Source organism: Solanum tuberosum, unplaced genomic scaffold (assembly GCF_000226075.1).
Source record: "Solanum tuberosum cultivar DM 1-3 516 R44 unplaced genomic scaffold, SolTub_3.0 scf00277, whole genome shotgun sequence".
In the NCBI taxonomy this organism is placed as follows: Eukaryota; Viridiplantae; Streptophyta; class Magnoliopsida; order Solanales; family Solanaceae; genus Solanum; species Solanum tuberosum.
This window is the reverse complement of record NW_006239197.1, coordinates 151,571-175,849: the sequence shown is the minus strand read 5'-3', so window position 1 is coordinate 175,849 and position 24,279 is coordinate 151,571. Positions and strand designations below refer to the sequence as shown.

General features: G+C 32.6%; 2 protein-coding genes across 4 annotated transcripts in view; both read left to right on the top strand.

Moving 5' to 3' along the window:
• Positions 1–24,279, top strand: part of LOC102592051 (probable leucine-rich repeat receptor-like protein kinase At5g49770) — a 33,205-nt gene that overhangs the window by 4,344 nt on the left and 4,582 nt on the right. Inside the window, exons 1-5 of one of the 2 annotated variants that reach the window (XM_006358419.2) lie at positions 21,917–22,203; positions 22,653–22,773; positions 23,305–23,376; positions 23,763–23,837; positions 23,926–23,997. The exons of the other annotated variant lie outside the window; for it this stretch is intronic. Of the exons in view, the coding sequence (XP_006358481.1) occupies positions 22,104–22,203; positions 22,653–22,773; positions 23,305–23,376; positions 23,763–23,837; positions 23,926–23,997 (440 nt within the window). The 5' untranslated portion in view covers positions 21,917–22,103. Of the gene's footprint in view, positions 1–21,916; positions 22,204–22,652; positions 22,774–23,304; positions 23,377–23,762; positions 23,838–23,925; positions 23,998–24,279 lie in introns of those variants that run through there. 2 annotated transcript variants of the gene reach the window in all.
• LOC102591709 (probable leucine-rich repeat receptor-like protein kinase At5g49770) lies at positions 8–16,250 on the top strand. Of its 2 annotated transcripts, XM_015313946.1 has the most exons (19): positions 5,356–6,645; positions 6,873–6,990; positions 7,073–7,144; positions 7,244–7,318; positions 7,408–7,479; positions 7,818–7,979; positions 8,053–8,127; positions 8,336–8,407; positions 8,485–8,556; positions 8,642–8,710; positions 8,831–8,905; positions 12,281–12,352; positions 12,488–12,622; positions 12,777–13,258; positions 13,839–13,997; positions 14,080–14,216; positions 14,596–14,815; positions 14,905–15,134; positions 15,642–16,250. In XM_015313946.1, exons 1-19 carry the CDS (start codon positions 6,546–6,548, stop codon positions 16,083–16,085), a joined length of 2,841 nt encoding a protein of 946 aa, XP_015169432.1. In that variant the 5' UTR covers positions 5,356–6,545; the 3' UTR covers positions 16,086–16,250. The 2 variants fall into 2 exon arrangements, with proteins under 2 accessions (XP_015169433.1, XP_015169432.1); XM_015313947.1 differs by lacking the exons at positions 5,356–6,645; positions 6,873–6,990; positions 7,073–7,144; ... (3 more) ...; positions 8,053–8,127; positions 8,336–8,407 and adding exons at positions 8–509; positions 591–665; positions 826–897.

Genomic DNA, 24,279 nt, shown 5'->3' with positions numbered 1-24,279 from the left:
GCAAGGATATCAATTTCTTCTGTTTGCAGCTTTTTATGCTTAATGAATTCAAGATATTGAGGATATGGAGTATTTGAAGAACTTTTAGTACTTAATGTTTTGTATAATATTGGAAATTTGGCATGAGATGAGTTGGATGGAGTAACTTGGTCAGTGAGGATTTATATAGCCGACCCCAACTTGTTTGGGACTGACGCTTAGTTATTTTTGTTGTTGTAGTAATTCTTGTATCCCTTTTCGTTGTCAAACTGTGAAGTCTTAGAGCTTCAGGTCTCTAGATATGTTATACTAGATTGAAATATTTTTCCTGTTTCTTCTACTGGGCTACATTTCTAAAACACTATCTGAATCATGCAGATAAACAACTTTATCGGACCGATACCAGCTTCTGTTGGTAATTTATCAAAGCTACGTTGGCTGGACTTAGCTGATAATAAGCTCAGTGGACCTCTTCCAATCTCCCGTGGAAGCACAGCTGGTCTAGACATGCTTGTTCACACAAAGCATTTGTGAGTAATACTGATTACTGTCTGTTCATTAAGCAACATCTTCGTCTCTCATTTTCATCTGATATACCACTTACCTCGCAGTCACCTGGGGAGAAATCAGTTCTCAGGTGAGATTCCAGATCAGCTATTCAGCTCAAATATGACTCTCAAACATTTGTAAGTTCCACTAAACTGGAAGTGTGTTTATATTTTGACAATTATTCGATGGATCAACTTCATTATTGTCCCACTCCTACGCTATGGTGCTAGCTCTGACACTTGGCACTACTTCCGTTTGGTTAATGGTTTCTTCTGTTTGGGTCTTGTAATTGCACAGGCTGCTTGAGCAAAACCAGCTTACTGGAAAAATACCCCTTTCATTAGGACTTGTGCAGACTCTGGAGGTGGTGATGTTCTGATTGGAACTCTATTCTGCTAAGAAAATGCATCAATCTTGATGTTGTGATATTACAGATTATGTCTTTCGATTACTTTAATTTGATTATGTGTCCTATGGTCATGTTTTGCAGAGATATGAGCAATAATACATTCAGCTCAGCTGATTTTCCTCAGTGGTTTTCAACTTTGCAGTCATTGACGACTCTGTATCCATCTCTCTCACCCTTTCTCTTTATCTCATAACATGCATGTGTGTATTTGTCTCTGAGTTCACGTGCCTCAGCAGAACTCACATGCATCTGAATGTATATGTTATCCTAATGAAGTGGTTCATAGAATTTGTTATGCACCTCATTTGTATTTGTTCTGCTCATAGTGTAATGGAGAACACTCAACTTCAAGGAGAAATTCAGCCAACCCTCTTCAGTCTTTTTCAGTTGCAGACTCTGTGAGTCTTCTTTTACTTTTAGGCCACGGTGCATGTCATGCAACTATTTTCATTTTTTCGCTGTGTGCTAGTCTTGTAACAAAGTTTGAAAGGCAATACAGAGTGACCTAGTATATGATTCTATGTTTTGCATTTTGATTTTACGACAATGAGGTGGTTATTTATGACAGCAACTTGAGGGGAAACAAGATCAATGGAACCCTGAATATTGCATCCAACTATAGTAGTCAATTAAAACTGATTGATTTGCAGAACAATTCCATCGATTCATATACAGTAAGACCTGGATTTCCTTTTCAAATAATGTAAGTCCTCAAGCCACTTTTTCTCCACTTTAGCAAAGAGAAAGAAATAATGGATCATTCATGATAGGACATTTGATTCTTCTGAATACAATTTAGTCGTTTAACAATCTCAGTTTTCTACTTGTTCATTTGGCAGACTTATGCATAATCCAGTATGTTATGAAGAAGGATCAGAAGACTATTGTGGCATTTCCCAAACAAACTTTGGATATTCAACTCCACAAGATAATTGCCTTAAAACACAATGCAGTTTTGATCAAATTCTTAGCCCTACCTGTAAATGTGCTTATCCGTACACAGGCGACTTATTCTTCAGAGCTCCTTCCTTTTCTGACTTAACAAACACAAGCATTTATGAGTCACTTCAGAAGTCTATGCTATCTTCTTTTAGCCAAAATCAGGTGCCAGTAGATTCAGTTTCCTTGAGTAATCCAAAAAAGAATTCAGAGTACTACCTTGACACCTGCAAGTTTTTCCATTTTGCCAAGATCATTTCAACCGTACAGGGATTGCTACAATTGGATTTGCACTTAGCCACCAGACTTACAAACCCCCACCAAATTTTGAACCATTCTTTTTCTAACTTACTAGATTAAGCACTAACTTCTTTTGAATGACTTAATTAAGTAGTTGACACTTGACAATGACCCTTAAATTTTGATATTCCTAAAAGAAGAAAAAAACTACTACTTTAATTTCGAGAAAAAACTAGACTTTATTTAATTATCTAAACCTAATCAAGTTGTTAATATTCATCTTATTTAGGATTAACACTCAATATGGTCAATTATTATTATGAGAAATATTCAATATTTGATCGATGCTTGTGATGAAGTTTTTTTCCCAATAAATTGGTATAGAGGGAGAAGATTACTATTCAGCTGCAAGTGAAAGTTTAAGTGACCAACTAGCTGAGCTACTAAGTAGGGATGACCAGTGGCGAATCTATTTGTAAAAAATAGGGCATCGGAACCCGTGGTCTCTTCGTAAAACTAGATATTTTATGTATATATTTTCTAAAATTTGTATTTTATTATATTCTTGCACCCGTGCTATAAGAAGTCTATCTGGTCCACTTTTTACCTTGAGGATGAAGAATCAATTCTCACTTAATACATTTTTCTTGATGCATCCATGTTCGGATCAATTTCCACTTAATACATTTTTCTGGGTGCACCCATGTTTGAAAAATCCTAGATTCGCCTCTGGGAATGACAATTGGGTGAGGCGGGGCAGGTGAAGCCTTGCATACACATTTCAAGTTGAAAGAGTAATATCGTCTCTGAAAAAATGAGTCATGGTTATTTTAGGAATTTTCTATAAACTCTTTTTTGTTATTTTGAACTATGAACTATTTATATCTTTAGCTTTAATTATATGTTCAGTAAAGGATCTATTATATATATGTATATAAACTACAAAAATTTAGCAGGTTGATATGCTCAAGTTACCAGGGAAAAAGAAGGTTAAAAGTTTAGATGCCAACATGCCAATGAAATTTTTTAGAAAGAAACTATAATGTGAATGAGAAATATATTTTGAAGTACATACTAGTGTATCACTGTGACACAATTTATGATTTAAAGGACAAAAAAGAAGGATTCTATCTAAATAAGAAAAGTAGAAAATATTTCAAAGAAAAAAAATACAAGGCAAGATCATAGGAAAAGAAGCTACATAAAGCTGCACAACCCATTTATTGTTCTCTGAAAATGTACTTTGACCTGCCCTGCCACAATTGTCATCCCTACTAGAGAAAATGGTCTAAAACCCCCCCAATCTATACTCGAAATCTCAACTACACACTCCAACTTTACGGGTGTCCTATTACCCACCTGAACTTTATATTTCTCTATTTTATACACACCTAAGTGCTGACCTGTCATGGGAGGTGTTCTCACCTCCTCTAGGCGCGTTAAAAGGTTAATTTTGACGAAAAATTCCTCCTTCTCCAATGGTCATCTTCCCCACTTTTAAATAAACCATTATTTCTTTTTCCCCACCATTAACCCTTGGTCCTTATATAAAAAAATCACAATTTCCTCTCAAAATTTAGTAGGGTTTAGTTGTTAATGTTCATTTCTACTTCAAATCTTGAATTTAGGATTTGTAATATGCTCTAATTTCTTATTTAGGTCTCTAATTTTAATTTTGAATTTTCTCGAAATTCATCAAAAATGGCAAGTGGAAACTTGAATAAGCTTTGTATGGATGAATCAAACCTAATTGGAACGATCTGAATCACTCCCTCCGAAAGATGAACAACGCGCCTAGAGGAGGTGAGAACACCTCCCATGACAGGTCAGCACTTAGGTGTGTATAAAATAGAGAAATATAAAGTTCAGGTGGGTAATAGGACATCCGTAAAGTTGGAGTGTGTAGTTGGGATTTCGGATATAGATTGGGGGGGTTCTAGACCATTTTCTCTCCCTACTACTAAGGTTGTTTTATGTTATCAAGTTGGCTATTCAAAGTTCTATTATGCTTAATAAAATATTGAAAGACATTTTCAATCGTTTTGTGTTGCCTCATTTTTAAAACGGAAAAGGGCCAAAAACTTGTAATCATATTTTAAACGGAAAAGGGCCAAAAATATCCTTGGAGTATTTGAAAAGGTTTAAATATACCCCTCATCCATCTATTTGGCTAGAAATACCCCTCAATCCACCTTTTTGGCCTATTTTTACCCTTAAAGCTTAACAGATTTTTTAAAATTATTATTATTAGTAGTAGTTATTACATGGCGTTTTTCTATTGGATAAAATTTAAATTTCCAACCCATTGGATTTTTTCCGATCCAAACCCACAACCCATGACCCAAATCCAATTAAACTTAATAATGAATCAACTCCTATATCTCTCCCTTAACCACATTAATCTCTGCAATGTACTACTGTAGTTATGGGAGAAGAGTATTGAGAATGCAGATGAAGTAATCATAATTTTTACGGTTTGATATAAAGAAGTTTTCCTTTTTAATTTGAAATTATTGGAAATTTATAAATTGAAGTAACGAGGTGTTCTGCTTAAGCACAGGTTTTTGAAAAATAGGCAGTAGTGATTTCTCAATTATGTGCTTTAAATGATTATTGAAGCAATGCCAACCAGATAAACAAGAAGAACACTATTATAAATATGAGAAGAAAAAAAAAAGAGTCCACATTATTCGTCGATCAATAAATGAGAAATCACGAAATCAATGTGATTCTGTTTCTGGGAAGTTTCGAATTTTTTCTTTTCAGAAAGAAATAATTTTTTGCATTTCCTGATTTCATTTCAAAACAATAATTAAAGAAATAACATTTGACAATAAAAAATACTTTTAGAGAAAATCTAAATATTGTAAAAATGCAAGACCAAATGCTCCAGTAAACTAAAAGTTCAGAAAAACTTTCGTTGTAGTAATGAATCTTTGGTGAAGAGCCAGGGAAGGAAGAGATACGACGTACTTGATTGATTGTGAGGTTTAATTGAATTTGGGTCTGGATCCGGGGCGGGTTGAAAAAAAATTAATGGGTTGGGAATTTAATTATATCCAATAGGAAGATGCCACGTAATAAATTATAATAATTTAAAAAAATTGTTAAGTTTTAAGGGTAAAAGTAGGCCAAAAAGGTGGATTGAGGGGTATTTTTAGTCAAATAGATGGATGAAGGGTATTTTTAAACCTTTTCAAATACTTCAAGGGTATTTTTTGCCCTTTTCCGTTTTTAAAATAACACCAACAGTGGTATCAAGAGCTTCATTAATCTTAAGGGATTTGAGAAATCTTCAAAAAAAACTACCATACATTTTTTAACCCGTAAGAGTTACCTTTTTAACCCATCAGGGCTATCCATTTTAACTCATTCAGAGTTACCTTTCAACTCGTGCTTTTCTCAACGCACAAGCTTTTCTAAACCATTTTTAATGAAAATAATGTCAAGCAATAGTCTCTCTTTGAATGCCCAAAAAAATTCACTGGTGAAAACTATCAATTTGGTCAGTGAAAATGAAATCGTATCTTGAACCCTATGATCTGTGGAAAGTTGTAATGGAAGATATACCCGTACAACCTCTCCCTACAAATCCTATCCTTGCTCAAATTAAATCTCATTCGAATGAAAAATCAAAAATGTCAAAGCCAAAACTGTAATTCAAAATTCAGTTGCGTATTTGATTTTTTCTAAAAATTCTTATGACAACTCCAGAGAGATTCGAATCTAAATTTCATCTCGGGAAGAGTCTGAAGATCTCTCTACTATTTCTATTGAAGAACGAATAAGTGTTCTTCAAGCACAAGAGCAAAGAAGAGCCTTCAGGCAAGATAATGTTACTGAGGATGCCTTTTATGCACAAAAAGAGAAGAGAAAAAGGTAATTACTCTTTGCAAATACTGCAAAAGAAAAATACACTTGGAAAATTTTTGTTGGTGGAAACCTGATGCAAAATGTGGAAATTGCAAACAAGCCGGTCGTGCTACAAAAGTATGCAAGCTAAAAAACAATTTTCAAGCACAAGTTGTAGAAGCAGAAATCGAGGAGGAGCAACTTTTTTAAATTGCAGTATCTAAAACAAAGGAGGAGTGATGAATTTGTTTTTTAGTTATTGCATTCATTTTTTAAAATAATAAGTTACCTTGTTTTTGGATGAATTTGAATTTTAAATATTTGTTAAAAGTTATTTTAATTGTTGAGATTATGTTATCAAGTTGACTGCAGCTTAATAAAATATTGAGAAACATTTTCGATAGTGTTGTGCTGCCCTTTTTAAAAAAAAACGAGAGTAGGTGAAATGAAGCAATCCCTTATTCAACTCCTTTACAAGTAAATGCATCAGATAGCTGTCATTGATAGGCAGAACTTGAAAAGGGATTTGAAGTTGAAGTTGTCTTGTCGATTTTAATTTCTGAAGTTGATCACATATATGGTAGTTTCTATGGCAATGATGCTGCGAATTTTCGTCAGTTTTCTGGTTGTTTTGATCCAAGTTCTGTCAGTAGCAGCACGAACTAATCCTGTTGATTGTAAGTTGCTTTTGTTCTTCTCTATCAAATGTTTCTTAACCAGTGTACAGAGATATTTGATTTATCTGTGAGTACTGGTGTTCAAATCTTAGTTCCTTTTTGTAATCATATGAAGAACTTGTCTCTTAATTGCAATAATCTTGAGGGAACATTAAATATTTCCTGTTCTCTTCTAGATATGGTCAATTAAGTGTTCTAGTGACGAACTGATTCAATATTTTATACAGCTGCTGCTTTAAAGTCTCTCAAGGATTCTTGGTATGGTCCTTCCAATTGGACAGGAGAAGATCCCTGTGGGAGTAGTTGGGAAGGAGTTGGATGCAGAAATTCACGAGTGATTTCTATGTAAGAATTCGGTGTGTATCCTTTTGTCAACTGCTTAAAATTACAGAAATCATATGGTTGATGCCATCTTTCTCAATTTCAGAACACTGTCAAGTATGGATTTGAACGGTCAGCTATCTGGAGACGTCCAAGGATTATCTGAATTGGAGACTTTGTAGGTCTTCCTTTCACATTTCGTGTTTCTACTTCACTCCCTTTTTTCTTTTGACGGAGCAATACTTTGTCAGTTCTAATTATGGACTGCTCCTTATAGGGATCTATCATACAACAAAGATTTGACCGGATATCTTTCTCAGTCTATTGGAAAATTGACAAAGTTATCAAATTTGTAAGTGAATGTGAATAATCATCACTCGAGTATTCACTTACCAGCTAATCTCGTGATAATATGCTGATGTTTTCTTGATTTCATGACAGGATCCTTGTTGGTTGTGGATTTTCTGGACCAATACCAGACTCCATAGGATCTCTGACCCAGCTGTTTTTTCTGTAAGCATTATGTGGCACTCTTTGTACTTTGAATGTGCGACCAGTACGTGACATATTTTACCAGAATGCAAGGGTCATACACTATCTGCTTAAAATTGTTAACGTAATGTGTGCTTTTGGTGCTAGCTGTACTCAAATTTTGGTCCATCTCTGGGACAGGCAATGCACTTCTAAACAGAGAAATCAGTTCATGAGGAGTTCAATCCATACTGCTATTCTTGTGTTTTATACGTTATCAAAAGTTGAACTGTTGTGTTTACCATATCTATCTGTATATGATTTCTTTCAACCCTTCTTCTGGTATATGCTCTAAAACAGCCCCATTCTGTATTATGCAGATCTTTGAACTCTAACAAATTTACTGGAGGAATACCTGCTACCATTGGCTATCTGACAGAGCTTTATTGGCTCGATTTATCTGACAATCAGATAGAAGGAAACATTCCAGTCTCTAGTGGGAGCAACCCTGGTCTTGATATGCTTGTTAACACTAAACACTTGTACGCATCTCCTTTTTCTTGATGTTGTTTCGTCTCTCAACTGCATTTTCTAAGATTATTTACATTTCTTCAGTCACTTTGGGAAGAATCAGCTATCCGGTGAAATTCCAGCTCGTCTTTTCCATTCTAAAATGACTCTGATACATCTGTAAGTTCCATCGAATTGGAGAATGGAGTGAATGAATAATTTTGTCCGTAAATATTGGGGACCTCACTTGTAGTTGAGCTTGCCTTTTGATATTCTTGTTAGTGCATGTTTTTACTTCTGAGAGTAGTCATGTGAAAGAAGCTTGATAATTATATCACAAACAACTTTCCTTTACGGTTTCCTCATGCTTGTATATTCCAACTTGTAGGCTAGTTGAGAACAACAGGTTTACCGGGGTAATCCCAGATACATTAGGATTTGTCCAGACGATGGAAGTGCTGTAAGTATTGCTATCTTGTGCTTTCCCTTTATCATCTAGTAAAGTTGCTTTCTGAATTGTTTCTGGTATTGCAATAGTCGTCTTGACAGGAATTCATTCAGTGGATCTGTTCCACAAAACCTCAACAATCTCACACATGTCAATGAACTGTAAGTAGAAAATGAAACAATTTTCTGAACCTACTGTAGGTCCTCTTGATTTTTTGAAGTAGTATATTTTGACCATGTATTACAGCGACATATCAAACAACAATTTGAATGGCCTTTTGCCGAATCTCACTGGCATGAATGTCCTCAACTACTTGTAAGTTGCTTATCCTAAGTTTTGTGTCTTTATCCCTTTGAGTTGACAATCCATTATTCTCAACATAGTACTATAAATATTTCTCCCCAATCACGATTCACGGGCACTTTTTTTTTGCAGGGACATGAGTAGTAATACATTTAATGCATCAGATATTCCATCATGGATCCTAAGCCTGCAATCATTAACAACATTGTATACTCTCTCTCTCTCTCTTTTTTACTAGATTTGGGAACGTGCGTTGCACGTTTATCCCAAAATACTTATATAAATTTTGTATTGCAAATGACATATTTTATCCCCTTCAAATCTTTGGTATTTACAAAGAAAAATCTATCATTGTTTCTATAGGAACTACATATATCTTCCTAATTAAAAAAAATATACCTTTAACTATAAAATTGACTAAAAGTTAATAAAGTAAAAATAACTAACTATTGCACAAATTCAATATTCAAATGAGGATACTAAAACACCACATGCTAGGCTAATGTATACAAAACAACAAACCATGATAAATTCTCAATAATAACAACACAACAATAGAAAGTTGTACAATAACAACAAACAAGAAAAATAAATGTTAAACTAAACAAATAAAAAGAGACAAGAGAAGAGAGCATAGAGATTTTCTCATATTTTTTTTCAATTGGTTTAAGTGTGTAAATTATTGTGTCAAATGTCATTATTTATAGGATAGCATTGAGGAACACAAAGAGTTGTCATAAATATGATATTAATCCATTTGAGATTATTGATGAGAGTAAAAACATAATGAATATAATTGGTGGGAATTACATACATATAATGAAGAGTTAGTGGTAATTTATGTATACTAATATGATGATTTACTATTTACTACTATTTAATTTATTAAACAATTTATAACATTTAAATATAATGTAGAAATAAAACCGTTATCTAAGGATAAAATATGTAAAAGAATTCAAATATATTAAATGTGTAGTGAAAAATCATTATGACTAATTATTAAAAAATTCATAGTAACTATGATTATGAAAAATCATTACTATTACTACATGGAAGATGTAAAGATGGTTGTTTTTTTCTTGCTAATAATAACTTACAATTTAATAATGAGTATTGAATTGTAAGTCTAGCTGGAAATAGGAGTGTTAACTACCATAATACGAACAATCAAAATTCATTGAATCCCAAAATAAATATTAAATGAAAAAATAATATTTTAAATAAATTCAAGAAAATAAATTAATAGTTAAAGGGTATTTTCGTAATTCAACTTTTGACTTAGATTCTTCCCACTTTTAATATAACTAGTTCTCGACACGTGCGTTGCACGTGCATCCCATATTAAGTAATATAATTCATAATTAAATTGGAGGTTAATGAGCAACAAATTATATGGATATGCTCCATGTATGAAATTCAAAAGTCCATGTTATATGGATATGCTCCATGAAATGAGGAAAAGAAGTTGCATGTTATCAGAAGTCCAAAAGTCCAGGTAAGATGGATATACTCCATGTATGAAATTAATTAAATGAATTTAATCATTAATAACTAACGAAAATTATAATGCCATAACTACAGAATCAAAATGCAATTGCTAGACTTCTAATTCAGTAAATAAAATATGATTATTTCATTAAATTTACTGGTTAATTAAATATTTAATTATATTTTAATTTAGTGTGGGGTAAATTCGTAATTCAACTTTTAAGTTATGAGCTTCCCACTGTTAATATAAAATATAAAATAATAATATGATTTATTGGTTAATTATATTTTAATTTAGTGTGGGGGTAAAATCGTAATTCAACTTTTAAGTTATGAGCTTCCACTTTTAGTATTACTAGTATCTGGACACGTGCCATGTTATTTTGTTCAAACTTATTCATTAAGATGGAGGGAATATATAATAGTTAAATATATTGGTTTTAAAAAATGAAAGCTTATACTTACTAAAATAAAAAAATTACAACACATATCAATTCTCTCTTTACATATAAAGTAGAAACAACTGCTAAAAGTATAACAAGAATATTTGAATCCTAAAATTAAAATATTACATGTTGGAATAATAATACATAAACATTGTGCATTACAATAAATCTGTATTGAACTTTGTTTAGTGAAGTTGATGTTACTGGCTAATCGAACTCTAGACGCCAATAGCTTTAGATACTTTCCATTCTCTCAAATTGTTGCTTTCTCTTCAAGAACAAAAAAGAAGATGAAATTAATTAATAAATTAAAATTATGCAAGAGCCTATAAAAATGGTGAGAAAGAATTCAAGAATCCTTTCTTGCCTTTTATAGCTATTTTTTGAGTAAGAATTCAAGAATCCTTTCTTGTTTTTTTATAGCTATATTTCAATTTTCATTCCTTGAACCTTTTCTTTCATTAGTCTACATTTAATTATTCAATGCAACTCTTCCTATTCTCCAAACTATTTAGCAATGAATAACGCACACTTAAATTTGATTAATGGGTAAATCATTAAGGGCTACATTTAAATTGGACTTTTGAATATCTACAGATTCACAAATCTCATGTAAATTTAAATACAATTACTACTATTTCAATTAGATTAGGCATTTTATTTTAATTAAATATAAGAGAAAAATTGTAATCTAACTTTAAACACTTGTTTTATTTTTCTCCATTTTTATTCATGTTTAGTACATTCACCTCAGACTAATATTCTACTTTGAACAGAAATAACACAAAGCAATAAATATATAGAGATACATATTCCAAGCCATAATAAATGTCATTATTTTTTATTATGGATACATTCACCTCAGTTCTCACTCCATGAATTTCCGTAACATTTCATTAATTTGACTGGAAACATAATAAGTATCATTATCTTTTAGTTGGAATATGAATGTCAAAGAGTGCCCTCTCTTTTTTTGTGTGGATAATTTAGTGATTTTATATTTATGTATATTAATTTTGAAGAGATAATACATTTTTATTATTATTTATTTAGATTAGATGTTGTATCTATTACATTTTAATTAAGTATAGGGGTAAAATTGTAATTTAACTTTGAAGATAGGTGCTTCCCACTTTTAGTAATTAGTAAAAATTACTCCCTCTATCCCTAATTACTTGTTCACTTTTGAATTGACACACCTATTAAGAAAACAATTATTGACATAGTGAGTGTACCATTTTACCCCTATTATTAATTATAAAGTGGATGGATTAAAAATTTAAGATTTTCAAGAAATTTTACCTTTTTCAAAGTATTTAATTGAGGGTATAGTAGGTAAAATTATTTTGTCCTTTCTTGATTTGTCAAAATGAACAAGTAATTAGGGATAATTATAAAAGGAAAAGTGGACAAGTAGTTAGGGACAGAGGGAGTAGTAAATTAGTAATATATATAATATATATATAATATAATATATGATATGATGTGTGTGTGTATGCACGACCATGAGCAGGTGCATGTGTGTATGGGGCTCGTGTATATGCCTGCATCCATTTGAATATGGACTGATTTTATTTTTTCTTGTTTTTATGGATTCAATTCCTAGATGTTCTTTTTAACCGTTTGACTGACCTTGTATTGTCAGGGTGTTGGAAGACACGGGACTTCAGGGATCAGTTCCAGCTAACCTTTTCAGCCTACACCAGTTGCAGACAGTGCAAGTGTCCCTTTTACTTTGTGTCGTTTTTGTATGAAGTATAGATTGAGTATCTGAAGTTGAATTTATCTTTGCTGAAATTTCCGAACTCTGTATTATGCTGATAGTTGTTGACAATGTGCTCGTTGCTTACAGCATCTTGAGGAATAACAAACTCAACGGCTCTCTTGAAACTGGAACCACATATAGCAACCAGTTGAAGCTCATTGATGTGCAAAATAATCTTATCGAATCATTTACTCAAAGACCAGGGTATCCCTTTCAGATAAAGTACGCACTATTCCATGATTCTTCAAGCCATAAAATCTCCAAGTTGATAAGAAACACCATACGCGAGACAGTTTTTTGCCTAGCTTGTTGTGTCGTGTGATTATTCTATGCTCAACTTGACTATATACTCGTTTATTTACTTTTTCCTATGCAGGCTTGCAGGCAATCCTATCTGCAATGAAAGAGGAGAAGGGAGAAAAACTTACTGTATGGAAACTCAACAAACTGAGACATACTCAACCCCACCAGAGAATTGCTTGCCAACTGAGTGCAGCTCTAATCAAGTTTCTAGTCCTACCTGTAAATGTGCCTTTCCATATACAGGAAACCTAGTCTTCAGAGCTCCTTCCTTTTCAAACTTGGGAAATAGAACTACTTATGAGACTCTCCAAAAGTCTTTGTTGCTTTTCTTCCAAAAACGTCAACTGCCTGTGGAATCAGTTTCCCTCCGTAACCCAATAAGAGATTTAAATGACCACCTTGTAATACAGCTGCAAGTTTTTCCATCTAGCCAAGATCGTTTCACTTGGACTGGTGTTTCTGGAATAGCTTCTGTGCTTAGTAATCAGACTTTCAAGACCCCATCGTCATTTGGACCTTTCTTCTTCATTGGTGAAACCTATAAATACTTTGTCGGTAATAGAACTATTTCCTTTTCCTATTTATCACTCATTTCTCATCTCCTACATATATGTGCAGCCTAATCTATAATTACAGAAAGTTGGTGGCTGAAGAAACAATATATATTTGAAATCTTGATGATTAAGTTTGTATGTACTTTCGTTTGACAGAAGAATTTACTGTATTTTTAAGACTTTGAACGTGAATAGCAACTATTACAGATCTACTGTTTTGATAACTATATCAATCCTTTCTGAAGTATTCAATTTAGAAGTACAAGACCCAAAAAAAATTGTCTAGTCATTGAATTTGAGACAAAGATACGATAAAAAAACTAAAAATTTAGGCTACGTGCATGTGATGGATCAACTTTCGTTCATTGTTACTAGTGATTTTTCTGTTAGAGTTTGCATAAACTTCAATGGATTTATTAATAACGTTTTAGTATAGACGCAGGTTATTCTGATCGGTCTCCTTAGAAAAACTGGTTCATTAATTGACAGCTGAAAATTCAAATTATTGTTTGGAACATTATGGAGCTACATCTAAACGTTTCATGTTACTGAAGTCTGAGGCTGTGCTTGCTGTTTTCTAGGGGAATCCACAGGATCAAAAAAATCAGTTAGTACAGGCATTATTATTGGAGCTACAGTTGGTGGTTCTGTCCTTGCAATTTTAGCACTAATCATTGGTATTTATGCTTTCCGGCAAAAGAAAAGAGCTGAAGATGCTGCAAAGAGGAGCGATCCTTTTGGTAAGAGTTGGAACTAACTATTAGGCCATTTACCTATTACTTCATCTTACGGTTGTTGTTGCTATCTTCCTTCTTAATGCAGCATCCTGGGACTCAAATAAACATAGTGGTGCTGTTCCACAGCTGACAGGAGCTAGATTTTTCTCATTTGACGAACTAAAAAAATGGACTAATAATTTTTCAGAAACCAATGTTATTGGTTGTGGTGGTTATGGAAAGGTCAGCTTTTATGCTCTGATACACTAAGCATGTGTTCTGTTAGCAGTACTGCAGCCTTCATTCGTTCTGATCTTAATCATCTTAGACTTAGTAGTTAGTACTACCAGTTTCTTTGTCAAAGTGTCAGGCTATTTACAGACGATAATGAACTGATTGTATATTTGGATGGAGAAGTCTTGATTCTTCCACCCAAGATAATTCACATATTTTGGTTTCGGATGTAATACAATAGCTCTAATCTATTTAATTAATAAGATCCGGTAAGTATGGATATTTTTTATCTTGTTTGTACCAGCTTCTCTTTCCACTGAAAAGAAAATTTCTCGACTACAATTGAAACTGTATTAAGTTTTTAAACTGTAGAAGTGTGGCTCTACAGGTTTACAGAGGAAGTCTTCTGAACAGAGAATTGGTTGCAATTAAAAGAGCTCTACAAGGGTCTATGCAGGGCACACATGAGTTCAAAACTGAGATAGAGCTTCTCTCAAGGGTTCATCACAAGAATGTCGTTGGCCTTGCTGGCTTTTGTTTCGATCAAGCTGAACAGATGCTTGTGTACGAGTACATTCCTAATGGCACCTTAAAAGACGGTCTTTCAGGTATATGTTGATCCCTTCTTGTTGATTAATTGAAACTAGCTCCTTTTAACTTAACCAAAATGCAAATGGAATGAAATTTGTACTTGTAGGTAAGACTGGGGTCAGGTTAGATTGGATGAGGAGATTGAAGATAGCCATTGGAGCAGCCAGAGGTTTGCAGTATTTGCATGACCATGTCAATCCCCCCATTGTACACAGGGACATCAAGTCCAACAATATTTTGCTAGCTGATCACCTAAACGCAAAAGTTGCTGATTTTGGCCTGTCCAAGCTTCTAGGTGAAAGGGGTCATATTACCACTCAAGTCAAAGGAACAATGGTAAGTAAAGATTCTATAAACACCTGCCTGAACTTGTTTCGTTTTAGAATAATGTATGCTCCCTCAAATTTCTGATGTCCAGAAAGTTCAGAAATTAAATGTGTCGATAATTTCTAGTCCTGTAATAACCATTACAAGCACTATTTCATTGTCTAGTAAGAACACCTGAAGCTCCTCCTTTCTCATCGACCACCCTTCCCTCCACTAAAAATGAGTAAATAAATAAGTAGGAACAGGAAAATACGAAAACGTTTTATTTATTTCTTGATATTCTCTCAAGGTAAGGGACTTGTAGGTAATGATGCTTAAAAACACCAAATTTAAGGAGAAATACTACCTTGATTAGGAAACAATGAGTTATTGCCCATAGCAGATAGAAGCTTTTTAACGTTCATATAATGTGATCTTGCCATGTATGAAAGGAAACAAGTTGAGATGTTGCAGAAAAATGTGTCAGTATTTACCTTATAATCTATGTCCTTTTGATGGTTGCCTTTTATTTATTAGGGATACATGGATCCTGAATATTACATGACAAACCAGTTGACAGAGAAGAGTGATGTTTTTAGCTTTGGAGTGGTGCTGCTTGAGATAGTCACAGGAAAAGTTCCTATTGATAAAGGAAGATATATTGTCAAGGAAGTGAAGGATGCAATGGACATGACAAAAGATTTGTATAACCTTCATGAAATTTTGGATCCTGCAGTTTGTTCGGGTGCAACTCCTAGAAGCTTAGAGAAGTTTGTGGATCTAGCACTCAAGTGTGTTGAAGAAAAAGGAGTCAATAGACCTAAAATGAGTGAAGTGGTGAAACAGATTGAATATATTATGGAGATCGAAGGCCTGAACCCCGATGATGAATCTGCATCTACTTCAGCAACCTATGAAGGAGCAAACAAAGGCTTGAACCATCCTTATACTGAAAGTCTCTTTGTCTATAGTGAAGCATAATTTTCTCATCTTGTATTTTTTCAATTGGATTACAAAAAAGCACAAAACAAAAGAAGAAAAGAAGGAAAAATAGTCAGTATAGGGTTGGTCGCTTGTACTTGAATGAGAAGTAAAATTGCCATCATTTTAGGGAGTTAATATTTCATATGGTCACTCAACTTTGAATAATTCACTTAGAAAGTCACTCAACTTTGAGTTGTTTATTTAAAAAGTCACTCACCTTTGTTTTATAATTCAAAAGTCACTCAACTACTGATGTTTTATTTAGAAAGTCACCCAACTATTTATATTTCACTTGAAAGTCATTCAATCAATTTAAATAATTTTATCATAAAATATTTTTAAAGAAATAATAAGATATCTATTTTAATTATCTTATTGTTCCGCTTCAATTATTATAATTATAATTTTTCTAAAAACACGTAGAGTAGCGATTGACCCCCCAAAAAAACTTTTCCGTTCCAGTAATTGTAAAACTAGAATTAAATTGTTAAAAAATAATCAAGAAGAAAGGTTGGAATTGATAATAAGTAATTAAAAAAAAAGGGACAATAACAATCTTCTACTATTTTTTTTTAAGAAAAGGTAAAAACAAAAACTATATATCAACAAACTTCAATAAAATAATTTAAATAAGTATCTTATTTTAATTTTTTAAAAATAGTTTAATTATTTTTTATATTTTTACAAATTTTAATGAAAAAATTATTTAAATTGATTAAGTGACTTTCTAAGTGAAATATAAATAGTTGGGTGACTTTCTAAGTGAAACAACAATAGTTGAGTGACTTTTGAGTTATAAAACAAAGTTAGAGGAAGGGCTTAAAATAGTCCATTATCTTTGAGATTAGACTCAAAATAGTCCTATTTCTTTTTTAGTGGAGCATTAATAGTCCTGATTTTTAGCGGAGCATTAATGCTAAAACTAGAGCTGCTGAACCATCTGCTTGAAAAACAACAAGTGAAAGTGAGCTACCTGGGTTGTTTTTCTTCTTGGCTAAGAAAACTGGACAATGTGCCTTCCAATGGCCTGACATCTTGCAATGAAAACACTTGCCCTTAGACTTTTTCACGCCCCCAGTTGGAGGTGCAATTGCCTTAGCTTTGTGAGCCTTTTTCTTCTTCTGTCCACCTTGCGGTTTAGAAGTAGAAACTTTCTCAGTTAGTGCCATGGAAGGTGCCTTTTTGACAAGTGTCTCTGCCGCCTGCAGCTCATTCAACAATTGTGCCAAAGATAGACTCATCTTATTCATATTATAATTTAGGCAAAACTGTTGAAAACTGTCAGGCAGAGACTGCAATATCATCTCAACTTGGGAGTCATTGTCAATTTCAGCCCCCAAGACCTCTAGTTCATTCAGAAGACCTATCATATTTAGAACATGGTCTCTTACAGGAGTGCCTTCAACCATCTTAGTGTTCATGAGAGTTCTCATGGCAGTCTGCTTAGCTGATCGACCCTGGTCTCCAAACATTTGTTTGAGATTCTCCAGAATTTCAAAAGCAGATAACATAGCTTGATGTTGATGTTGCAACACATTTGACATTGAAGCCATAATGTAACATCGCGCCATCTCATCAACTTTGCGCCATTTCTGATAAGCTAGCTTATCCTCATCACTAGACTGTTCATTTGGTTTCAATGGACACTCTTCATGAAGTACCAACTTATATTCTTCAGCAGTTAACACAATGTCAAGATTTCTCCTCCAGTCAACATAGTTAGAACCCTCTAGTTTATTCTGACCCAAAATAGTACTAATGGGATTAAAAGGAGACATGTTGAATCTGAGATTGAAGAAAAAGTTACAATAGATCAATCTAAACAGTCATATAATCATTGAATATTTACATTCAAACTCATCATATACATATACATTCATGCATCTTGAATAGCCAATCGATGGGATTGGAGAACTACTCATACAATATAAATATATAATGACCGATTATTCACTCCATAAACTTATTTAGACCTAACTCAGATGGAGAGTCTACTGTTAGTTTAAGTCAAGTGAAAATCCTCTAGTTACATTGATCCAATCATATATTACTCAGTTTTAGGAGAGTTAATAAAGATTATCAAACTAGCGATTAAATACGTAGTGACTTGTATTAAATTCATCCGATGGGGAGGAAGGTCTAAGCCAACACATAAATTTAATACTTCATTACTATTTTAATCTTGGTAATTAAAGAAAGAATCCTCATCACCATTTTATTTCTTCAAATTTTATACAAAAATTTCCAGAAAATAAAGCGTAAACATGACCAGTTCAATTTGTTTAAATATACCATACAATGACATATAACATAAACAATATTCCAGAGCATCTTGTTCACTGCCGCCTTAACACAAATAATGCACACAACTTTTAACTATTACTATTCAATCAATTGAAAAGTTTTTAATTTGCGTTAATCAGAAAAGGAAAACATGCAGGTCCACCATGAAACAAAATTTCATAAAGAAGTTGATACCTATTCATGTGAATTACGGGCATACAACCTTTTAAAATATACACGGTTAGAAAAAAAATCCCACCGAGCCGCCGTCGTCAGAACTCTTGTGCTATCACAATAATCTTTTAAAATTAATCAATGCAGATTGACCACAACTTTTACCAACGAATTTACATGTCTGATTATCGTATGCACTCATCAAAACAAACCAGTCTAGTTTCATCAATTCTGCCTTCATCGTGATAAAATAAAATTCACCAACCACGATTCACGCATACAATTTCACATACGCATATTTTAGGTTATCTATAAAGATGCAAGTATGGCTCATGATGCCAATTGTTAGAAAATAGCATTCACAGCGGAAGCATACCAGAATCATACATCTTGCATGAGTATAGACAACAATCACAAATACGTATCACATACAAGGTATGCTGAAAATTAACTCAGGATTACCTCTTGAAGCGTGTGCAGATATCTTGAAGCAAATCCAACTCCAGCTCTACAGTCTTCTACAGTGATCCCAATTAACAATTGAACTCTCTCAATACTTGGGTGGGCAAGTATCGTATAGAATACTGAATTCTCTTTCTAGGTTAGAAGAATCCCTACTTATAGAGATGTCTTCCCAGTCCAAAAAAGGAGAAGAAAGTATAAATCCTTATTCTTCAAGAAAACCCCAAAACTCACGTTTCTTTCTTGGAGGAAAATATACACGTTACTTTTCCTTCTTCTACTAGAAAATAGGATTCTGAGTTCTAGTTAAATTGGGCACTGGAGGGACCACAGAATTTATTACTGAGGCTTCCTATTATGGAAATAATTCCAAATAATTAATTTGAATTATTCTTACCATAATAAATTACAAATCATTCCACTAAAAATTCGTAATTGCACTCCTCTATTTATATTTCGAAATTCACCATTAAACACTTATGTAATTCCCCATGTTAAGATTCCAGATACTAATCAATAAATTAAATTACTGACGAATTTAATTCAATGATTAATTTCCTTTAGAGCAACACTTAACTTATTTCATGTGCCAGATTCATAAATCTACCGGCCGGGTTTACACATGAAAACTTATAAGTTTCTCATAAAAAGGTGTATCATCAATCTCTATACTGAGACATGGATTCCATCAACTAACTAATTATTTCACCAATATATATTATTATCATCCAATCTACCAGGCATATTGACCCATCTCAGAATCTCACCTTTTAATAAATCAAAACAATAATTAATATATACAGATCATAATCGTTATATCAAGATTAAGAATATAAGTACATTTAACAGTTTAGAGAATATGTTTTTATCAGTCAGTCTAAAACATCTATCTCTGCTTGGTCCCGTTCAATACATACAAAATGCACTAGCACGAGAAGTTAGAACTATACCATTCTCATAATCAAGATAGATTACATTTAATCTCGTGCTACAATCTTTCTGATGGTTTTGTCCAAAATTTCCATCTACGATTGTGAACTATAACTTTTAACTTATAAGAACCGATGATTTAATCTTCTGTGTATAAGCTTAAACTCTATACACCAAATCATCTACTATATAAGTTAAGGACACATATATGACAATTGATCTATTTAATGTAACACTTTATTGAATTGAATAAATGAATAAACAATTGTTCAATAATAATACTATATCAAAACGCATGGTTAATAGTATATCCTAACACCATCCAAATTCATGGAAGTTTTTACAATGGTTACATTCGTTTCTTTCATCCTAGCAACCGTACCGGGGAATTCTATCGCACTCCGTGCTTTTGATCATGCAGAATCTACCAAAGGTTCAAGCCAGATTGTAGGAAGTGGGTGATACATTTTTGTATTTCTATGAGAAGCTCAACGGAACCCACGATTCCCAGTGGTAAGTTGTTCGGCATATCACGCGTAAACTCTATTCGATTAGAATTTTTTTTAGATTTAAATAGAGATAGTCCTAGATCAAAATATTAGGAATCAAAGCAAGGAAAGTAGCATTGATGGAATGGGGGATCACACCTTCAGCAAAGAAATAAAGTGACCAGCTGGAAGTTTTTGAAATCCCAACAATAATTTCTATATAAAAAGAATTTGGAAAACCTGATGGCTTTAAAAGATAGGGGTTCAATTGTTCCCTGACGCTCGGTTGACATAACTTGATCCTTAATTTACTACTTCAAGAGTCAAATAATTTATTTTACTACAGTTTTCTGATTATTTTTTAAAACATTTTGAATTATTAGCTATGTTAACTTGTAATACTTTTCATATTAATTTTAAATATGTAAAGTTTATTGAATCTATACCCGAAATCATAATCAATATGAATGTCACTTATTTTCCTACTAAGTCATTTTCATGTCACTTATTTTCCTACTGAGTCATTTTCAAAACCTTATTTTTTTAGAAAAAATAATTTCTGAAAATTTTGACCAATAAACATTAATGAAAAAAAAAAAAAGAGAATTTTATTGATATCTTTTTCTCAATAAATTCTTTCCAAAATATCAATAGCATATATATATATATATATATATAAAATTACTCTTAGATAGGGCTACTTGCCAAATTCCCTTTCTTTGGACAACCAATATGAGTAGTGAGTGAACCCACCTCATTAAGACCAACATATCTACCTTAGTCAACACAATGGACCCAGGCCCTTGCTTCGGATGATCATAAAACAATCAATATTAAAGTCACAATAAATGATAGGAAACTTACATATTTGGCCGCTCACCCAAAAATAAAAATCCGCATATAAAAATATCTTATATATATTTTCTTTTCGTTCATTTTTACTGATTCATGTTTGAATTGAGATACCATTTAAGAAAATTCTATATTCAAGAGAACTCGAGCCTATGACCTCTGGTTAACATTTATACTTTAAAAAAATAAATTAGGATGGACTATTTTTTCATCTTAGAAGAGACAAAATCATTCTAAGAGTACTGTACAAGTTATTTATATGGGGTCCAATTAATGCATGATGTAAGTTGAAACATAACCTTACATAAAGGGAACTGTGTTTTTTAGCCCCTACAAGGGTGTCTCTGTTTTCGTGGACTTAGAATGTTCACTACTTACTACAGTAGTAGTATTTAGAATGATTATGTTATCACGTCGTTCGATTGGAAACAAGGTATTTTATAATTATTAATTCCAGAATAAATTATTTCATTATTACGTATATGGAATAATTTATCTTATTACTAAGATATAAATTGTGAGATAAATAATCTCAGGACTGTCTAATACCTCCAATTAAACGCACAGTAAAAAGTAGGCCTACATTTTATTTCTAAAATTATTACATATCTTGTACCTTATACCAAACACGACTGCTTAGAGAGAGAAGACTTGTATACGTAGAGAGATATTATCCTCTTGCTGTTTAGAGAACAGTTTAATCCTCAAAACAAACCAAACACTTGTGGTTTCTCTTTCTTCCCATTACTCTTCTTTTCTCTTTCTTTTTAGTACACATATTGGCCCCTAAGAAGAAACTAAGGTTGCATGGTGGTGGATTTAAACAATGGTCCAAACAAGAACAATCCAACTGATCATCTTTTGTCTGCTTATTATTTCTATGCAAGTTTTGGTGCAGCTGGGAGCTTCAACAAATTCTGGTGACTGTAAGTCCTACTTATCACATCTCTTTTGTTGTTTTTTTAACTGTATAATTATGAATTTAACTTATATACACCATATCGCGAATAAAAAATAAAGTTATACTAGTACCTAGCACAGTTTAACATGTTATATCGTAAGTTACTTATTGTAAATAGTTCTTGTTTTAGATGATCTGAGTTATGAAAGCAAATTGTTTTCATTTCTTTTCTTTTTTTTTTAGTAGGGAATATATTAGTGTCCACTATTTTAACTCCAATTTATTTTGATCCCTTTTTCGAGTTCATTACTTAAAAGGTCATTTCAATTATTGAACATAGTTATGTTTTTCGTTGTTTTGTATCAGAAAAGTCAAATATGATTTTCTTCATCAATTTCATTCCGTATGTTCTGAATTTTTTTAAAAATAATTAGTGTATGGTATTTTTGTTCAAAAATAAAATGATTGGTGCAGATGTTGTGTTAGAGCCACTGAAGGAAGAGTGGGAAAACATACCTCCAAGTTGGGATGGGTCTGATCCTTGTAACGATCCATGGGAAGGCATCGACTGCAACAATTCACGTGTTATTTCTATGTAAGCTTTTTTTTTTTGTGATTAAATTAAAATTGTTAAAAGAGAATCATATTAATCGGAAATAATAACAATATTACCACTCTTTAAATTATTCCTAAATTTATGAATAAAATGTTGAAATTAAGAAATAAAAACACAAGTGCACTCTGTCAAAAATTCCATTTTTCCTTAGCTCGACAACGTCACATGTTTAATTCAATGTTCACCCACCTCATTTATGCCAGCTAAATAATATCTTCGATTTTTAAAAAATAAAATAAAATTTAAACACTAGAATAATTAAGGAACTATTTCCAAAAAAACAGCAAAATATTTTTTTTCTTAAAAAATCTTAATTAGTAAGAAAGTACAAAAATATGTAACTGTTACTGTATTTACTCTTCCATTTTGGTCAGTTCATGTGTATATATAATAATAAAACTAAAATGCTTATTATCTAATGAAACTAGGTTAAAATTAAATCATATTAATTTTGTTAAATGACATTGCTAATTGTAATTTGAGGTACTAATTAATGATTGTGAATTTCAGAAAATTATCAAGCATTAATCTGAAAGGGGAGCTATCTGGAGATATCGAAGGCTTGTCTGAATTGCAGATATTGTATGTCTTCTACTCATCATAATTGAAAGTGTTAAAATTTGGAGAAAAAAAATTGTCTTAATTATGTTCGCTCTGTTTCAATTTATTTGTCTGATTTGAATTTGACACATAATTAATGAAAGTAAATAAGATTTTTGAATCTTGTGTGGAATATGACCATTTTTGTTTTTGTGCTCGCCAAAGTGTTCCTAAAGGATTCATTACAAAAAATAATAGTTTAATGATTTTATTTGGTGCGATAAAATGAAAGTTGAGTGATCATCTGTGAAATTAATCCTGTTCTTGAAGCACCATTTTGCTTGTGATCATGCATTGCATGCACACAAATATTTTTGACTGTTGAAAAAGTTTTAAATTTCTGTTCTGATTATCTGTTTCCTTAATAGGGATCTATCATACAACAAAGGCTTGACAGGTTCACTCCCTCAATCAATTGGAAATTTGAAGAGTTTATCAATTCTGTAAGGGTATTATTACATGATAATGATTAAATGTTGTTAAATTCACCAGCTGATTTCATTAGAGTAATTGCTCCGAGCTGCCTCGCAGGATCCTTGTTGGTTGTGGGTTTTCTGGACTGATACCAAACACAATCGGATCCCTTAGCCAGCTGGAATATCTGTAAGGATATCAATTTCTTCTGTTTGCAACTTTTTATGCTTAACGAATTCAAGATATTGAGTATTTGAAGAACTTTTAGTCCTTTATGTTTTGTATAAAATTGGAAATTTGGCATGAGATGAGTTGGATGGAGTAACTTGGTCAGTGAGGATTTATATAGCCGACCCCAACTTGTTTGGGGACTAACGCTTAGTTATTTTTGTTGTTGTAGTAATTCTTGTATCCCTTTACGTTGTCAAACTGTGAAGTCTTAGAGCTTCAGGTCTCTAGATATGGTATACT

What these genes read in the sequence shown, in the direction of transcription:
- LOC102591709 (XM_015313946.1), top strand. Translation starts at nt 6,546, where the DNA reads ATGGTAGTTTCTATGGCAATGATGCTGCGAATTTTCGTCAGTTTTCTG. An exon ending in GTCCAGACGATGGAAGTGCT is followed by an intron (nt 8,408 to 8,484) that starts GTAAGTATTGCT and finishes GTATTGCAATAG; the next exon opens with TCGTCTTGACAGGAATTCAT. An exon ending in CTCACACATGTCAATGAACT is followed by an intron (nt 8,557 to 8,641) that starts GTAAGTAGAAAA and finishes CATGTATTACAG; the next exon opens with CGACATATCAAACAACAATT.